The 5,637-nt window shown below is 47.8% G+C and overlaps 1 protein-coding gene across 1 annotated transcript in view; it reads right to left on the reverse strand.

The window, feature by feature from the left end:
* Positions 1-1,664: 1,664 nt before the first annotated feature.
* The window catches only part of gtf2e1 (general transcription factor IIE, polypeptide 1, alpha), a 45,598-nt gene continuing 41,625 nt past the window's right edge, over positions 1,665-5,637 (reverse strand). The window contains exon 4 of the mRNA XM_036958795.1: positions 1,665-3,502. Coding sequence (XP_036814690.1) covers positions 3,042-3,502 — 461 coding nt within the window. The 3' untranslated portion in view covers positions 1,665-3,041. The remainder of the gene's footprint in view (positions 3,503-5,637) is intronic.

The following is a 5,637-nucleotide window of genomic DNA, read 5'->3' on the forward strand; positions in this document are numbered from 1 at the left end:
GACTAATTCACTGGCCACTAACTGGACTGGAAAGCCGATCTGCAGTGCAACCAATCTCCAGCGTCCCATGGGGTTGAGACACTGCTAGGTCTTACCATACTACAGTACTTACCAGGCTGATGAGCCATAAGAAGATGGAGGGCAAAGGAGGCAGACAGACAGACTGTTCGGTACGCAGAGACAGACAGACAGACAGGCACAGACAGGGTTGAACATGAATCTTCTTCGAGACCAGATCATCAGATAAATGATGACAGAACCTTCAAATCAATCACTATGTAATCTGCAGGTTAGCGTTATTTGTCATGAATCTTGTTCTGGAGGCAGCTCTACAGAGAGGTCACTAGCTGGCACAGCCACCAAGTCAGAAAAACTGGAGTTTAAGCCTAACCACGCTGCTTAACCCATATCCTAACCCTAACCTTAAATCAAGGCCAAAAAGCTATTTGATTTTTTACAATATAGCCCCAAAGGGAAATCATTCAGCTCTGTCTCCAGGACAAGACTCACGACGGTAAACGTCAACTTGCATGTAATCTCCCCCGGCATCCATCCTGAGCATCAATCATTACGAACCACACCAGAGACACTCTACACCCCCACCATAACCCCATGAGCTTCCTCCCCAGTCAACCAGGGGTGCCAACCTTAATCCCTTACCTGTTCAATAATTCCCTCTCTACTGCACCAACAGGGACCCCCAGCTCCAGACCAAGCCCCCCCACAATACACTGGGATGTGGCAGATCTGAGAAGAGACCCTGTAAAGGGGCTGGTTTGCCCCTCACTCCACCCCTCTCCACGACAGCCACACTCCCCAACCCACCCCCCTCCATGACAGATCAATGGTCTGTGTGTGGCTATGCAGTTGGTTTTAATTGAGACTTCCAAAGGGCTGCATGGAGGCCAGGTGAGTTTAATGAGCTAGGGGTCGTGTTTCATCCTGACCTTTGAGGCGGTGCACTGCGGGTGGCCATCCTCTCATCTCCCTCTTTACCCAGAGACCTCTCTACCGTAGGTTTATGTAAAAAGTCAACAGTAAGGTATGGCACGGTTGTGCAAATATACATTCATCCTTACTCTGCTCTTCTGAAGGTCCGAGAAGGTTGGATACATACATTCCTGTAGGTAAGGTTGGATACAGTTTATCTAGATGAAACATATTTCTCTAAAGCATTTCAGGAGTTAGCATGAGCAATTAGCAGCATGACAAACAGAATGTGCCCTTTTAAATAGCTTCTTCTCCTGGCCTGCTTCAGGACCACAGATCTGATAGGACAGGTTAAAGCTACGCTGCTATACGATATGGAAGCCCCTGAGAAGCTCCGCTTGTTTTTCTACTAATTTAATTGGCCTGAAGATGCAAGGGAAGTGTGTGTGTGTGTGTGCCCATCTCTTCGCCAGACCTCGGGGATAGCACTTCACCTCGTCTAAACTCCACTGTCGACATTTGAACTAATGCAAACTGGCAGGTTCTCCCTAAGCCATTTGGCCAGGTTCGACAGCCCCATAAGCAAGCTCACTTTTGAAAGCTGAAGAGAAACTACTCTGTTGATGAGGTAGCGGCAATGTCTCTACGAGGAGAAATAAGAAGACAACCAAACCTGTAATGGAATGTATCCAAGCAAGATCAAATGGACCAATAATGACAAAGAAATACTTCACTGTAATCCTCAAAAGTATAATCTGCTTTAATGTTGTACCTTTACAAATCAATGAACTTAAAACGTTAGGCAAGTGGCTCTTCATTGACAGGCTCAACTAAAGATGTGGCGGAGCCTAGTGGTGGGGAGGTGGTACATCTCAAAAGGGCAAAGGTCAAAACCATAGTAAAGAAAAGCAAAGAGAAATTTAACATAGTCCATGTTCATGTTTAGCCAAAAAATGAAAATTAGACAGTCTTGGCCCCTTTGCCAGCATAGAATTCAATAAGGATACCCTCTCTTTAAAAGAAAACATTGAATTACCATTGTTTTCTTCTCAATCTCTTTACACAGTATATGGTAGTTCTTCCCTAACAGGTAAATACTGCTCTGTTAAAAAATAAAACAGTGAAAAATTCATCAGAAGCAGAGAGTTGAAGGTTGGAGTGGTACTGTGTCTCACACAGCGACAGAGACACTGTCATATACGGTCACATTTTGGAGGGAAAAAGCCACATGCTCTGCAAATGTCATCCCCACGCCACCGCTAAAGGCCTCGCTATGGGAGGTGCCTCCGCGTTTGAGCAGGTCACCCCATCCCGGGGGTTACCGCGGTAACATCAAAGCCAGTATTATTCGCTCCAGAGTTGTCTCTTTCCCTGTGGAGGGAGCCCCCCCCCCCAAAAAAGCATCTCAATCGGATGAAAATAAAGAGGGTGTGTGGGTAGACGGAAAACGAGAGAGAGGGGCGAGGAGAAGAGAAATGAATAATAAACAGCTCGCCCTGAGAACAGTAAAGAATTCACAGAGTGTGGAGACCGAGAGCCATAAGGTTGGAGGAGCACTGGGAGAGAAGAGGAGCGGCGTGGTCTACTGTGGTCTAATGAACTGGTTGGCAACTGTGTGTGCGTGTGACTTGTTTTCCTGGACAGGTTCCCAGATCTTCAACTCTGTTCCTGTTTAGTAATGGGTACAGGAGGTAGAGACAGGATGAGAGGGGAGGCAGTGTGTGTGTCTTCACTAGGCATCATGCTGTGGTTACAGAGCAACACTAGAGGAGTGTGCTGTAACATTCAGCTTCTGTAATACTGGGAGGAAACACTGACTGGTGGAGCCGAGTCTGACTGACTTGCCAGACGAACACACCGCTAATACACCTGTCATGGCAATAGGCAGTCTGGTCTCTAGAACAGAATTGGAACTAGAGTGACATCTTGTTTTCCCTCTTCGAGGGGAGAAGACGAGAGGGTGAAGGAGACACGACAGAGAGCGAGAGAGAGAGAGAGAGAGAGAGAGAGAGAGAGAGAGAGAGAGAGAGAGAGAGAGAGAGAGAGAGAGAGAGAGAGAGAGAGAGAGAGAGAGAGAGAGGCTGTGTACATGAGTGTCTGTGTGTTTTCAGTCAGAAGTACATCTCCTGGAAGATGTTCTGTCCCATCTCGATGTAGGCCTCTTTCTCCTGAGAGCTCATCTTCTCCACTAGCTCTGGCCTCTGGCTCACCTCCCGATAGGAGAACGACCGCCCCCCCACCATCACCATGGACTCATCGGCCCCCACCTCCTCAAACTCGTCATCATCCTCTTCCTCCTCCTCCATCTCCATGCCCGTCGGCCGCCGCTGGGCCGCTGCCACAGGCGGCGGAGCCGTGGGAGAGTCCTCGTCTGATTCGCTGGTGTCGCTCTCCGAGTCGCTGCCCCTGGCTGCCGCTATGGCTCCGCCTCCTGTCGCTACGGCTCCGCCTCCTGCCGGCCCGGCACCGCTCCTCTTCTCATGGATGAGCAGGGCGCGCATCACTTCCTCGTTCTCGTCCGATTGGCCGCCGCCGAGCCCGACCACCTGGGCTCCTCCCGCGTCGTCTCCGGCTGCAGAGAGAACATCACAAGTCAATCAGAAACAGCTGATAATAAATCATTAGAAAAACAACAGTACATACGGCTATGCAAATACAAGTAAACTAAAAGACTAGATGTGCAAATTCATCACAGAGATTAAATGTCTTCTTTTAAAGTGACTCGGTCCAATGGTCAAGGAGGTCATTACAAAGACAAATGCCTCCAATAAAGGACTGAAAGGTCATGAATCAGACAGGTTTTTCTTAAAGGGATAAGTGCACGGTTTTATCTGTCTACTTCCCCAGAGTCCGATGAACTCATTAATACCATTTGAATGTCTCTGATTCCAGTATGGAGGAAGTTACGAGGTAGATTCGCGAGCCAATGAAAATGGTATCCATGAGATCTGACTCTGGGTAAGTAGATAAAGGGCTTCAATGCCAAAATCCTGCACTCGGCCTTTAATGAGCAGTCTAACCTCAGCCACACACACACACGGATTACTCCCATTCAGACATCAGCCTTTTGTGGGAGATGGTAAAAAAAAAAATGGACACTACAACGGAGCGACTTCCGTGCCAACCGAAATTGTATTCACATTTCATCATTTTGAATTAGGATATAGAATTAGTTTTTTTTATTTGCAAATTGTATCGTTGAATTCATAAATCAAAGTTGTATTCCATGATTTAATTGAATATTCAAGTTCAATATGTACATATTCAGTTTCAATACAGGGATAAGTTCAGGAAAAGGACGACACGCTGCTGCTTGCTTAATGAGTACCGCTTCCCCCTGATTCAGCTCATCCAGAGACTACAACTCGGAACCTTTGCCTCGCAAACACACATGACCGCTGACACCTGAAGCATTCCAGCCCACTCCGCTATTGAAAAAAAAAAAAAAAAAGCCTTTTTCAAATTGCTCGAGGAGCAACGCTTAACGCTGATGAGTGAGTTTCAAAAAAAGAGCTTCATCTGCTTCATTCACCCCCCTTCAAAATCACTCCACAGTGACCCCGGCAGTTGAACCGGAGCAACTGTAGGTCCAGTGGAACCGCTTTAAAAAGAAGTCACGCTTCCCCTGATCCAGCTCATATGGAGACTCGAACGCGGGTCTTAACACAAACCCATCGTGCTATTTAAAAAATAATGCTGCAACAACACAAGTCTTCGAAGATCCAGCAAAGTTACTCGCCTGGTTTGGTGATCCATGATTACGTGATGAGAACCTTGCCTGAGACCTGTTTAGACATTTCTTTTAAGCAGGGGCTGACTGGTTATCTGGCATTTCGAGCTAATGCCAGATGGGCTCGTCCATTTTAAACTTTGGTTTTCTTGCTCAAAATGATCAGTCTCTGGCTAATAATGGGGGCCTCTAGGGAAAGAATGGGCCATTGTGGGTGCCTCAGGGGAAAGAAGGGGCCGGTGTGCTAGAAATGCCAGGGCCGGTTTTCGGTCCTAGTCCGCTCCTTGTTTTCAAGTCTCCGGCAAGCGCAGTCGTTATAAGGTTAACGTGACTGACTGGGTTAAGACTGTGTTAGCCTGTTGAGCTAAAGCCCAGGCATCGGTCCCGTGTCTTGGACGGGTCTCTTCAAGAAGGAGGTCAAAGGGGAATGAAGTGTAACACAGGTGGTTTGGTGACCAGGCTCGTTGGAGAGAAACTTGTCTGAGACCTGAAAAGCGGCATTGTCTGGTGCACAAGAGACCTGGGTTAGAGCCCCATCAGTTAAATGAACACATCTGCAGCCAAGGTTGTCCATCACATAGCCTCCTCGCACCTGGTCCTGACCCCGCAAGCTTACATGAAGGGTTCGCTACAAGCGGGAATCAGTCAGGTAATTGCAAGACGACTCATCACATGGATGGATCACCAATCCACCATTCATGGGGTGCACAGAGCTTTCCATTTGCCACAGAGAGTGTTGTTGTTGTTGAGCGGTAAGGCCTGATTTTGAACCCAGTCAGTTAGATTGGTGCCGTGATCTCGGAGTACGAGGTCAAAGGGGGTGTGAAATGTGAAACGAGGAGGTTTCGATGAAACTTGCTGGAGACTTGCGTCAGCTTCCTGAACTCATCTCTGTGGGCTTTCTCCAAGTGGGCTAACACAGGATTTTGACATGCAGGAGACCCAGTTCGAACCCAGTCATTCACAAGAGCAAGAGG

The sequence above is a fragment of the Oncorhynchus mykiss genome, chromosome 22 (genome assembly GCF_013265735.2).
Source record: "Oncorhynchus mykiss isolate Arlee chromosome 22, USDA_OmykA_1.1, whole genome shotgun sequence".
In the NCBI taxonomy this organism is placed as follows: domain Eukaryota; kingdom Metazoa; phylum Chordata; class Actinopteri; order Salmoniformes; family Salmonidae; genus Oncorhynchus; species Oncorhynchus mykiss.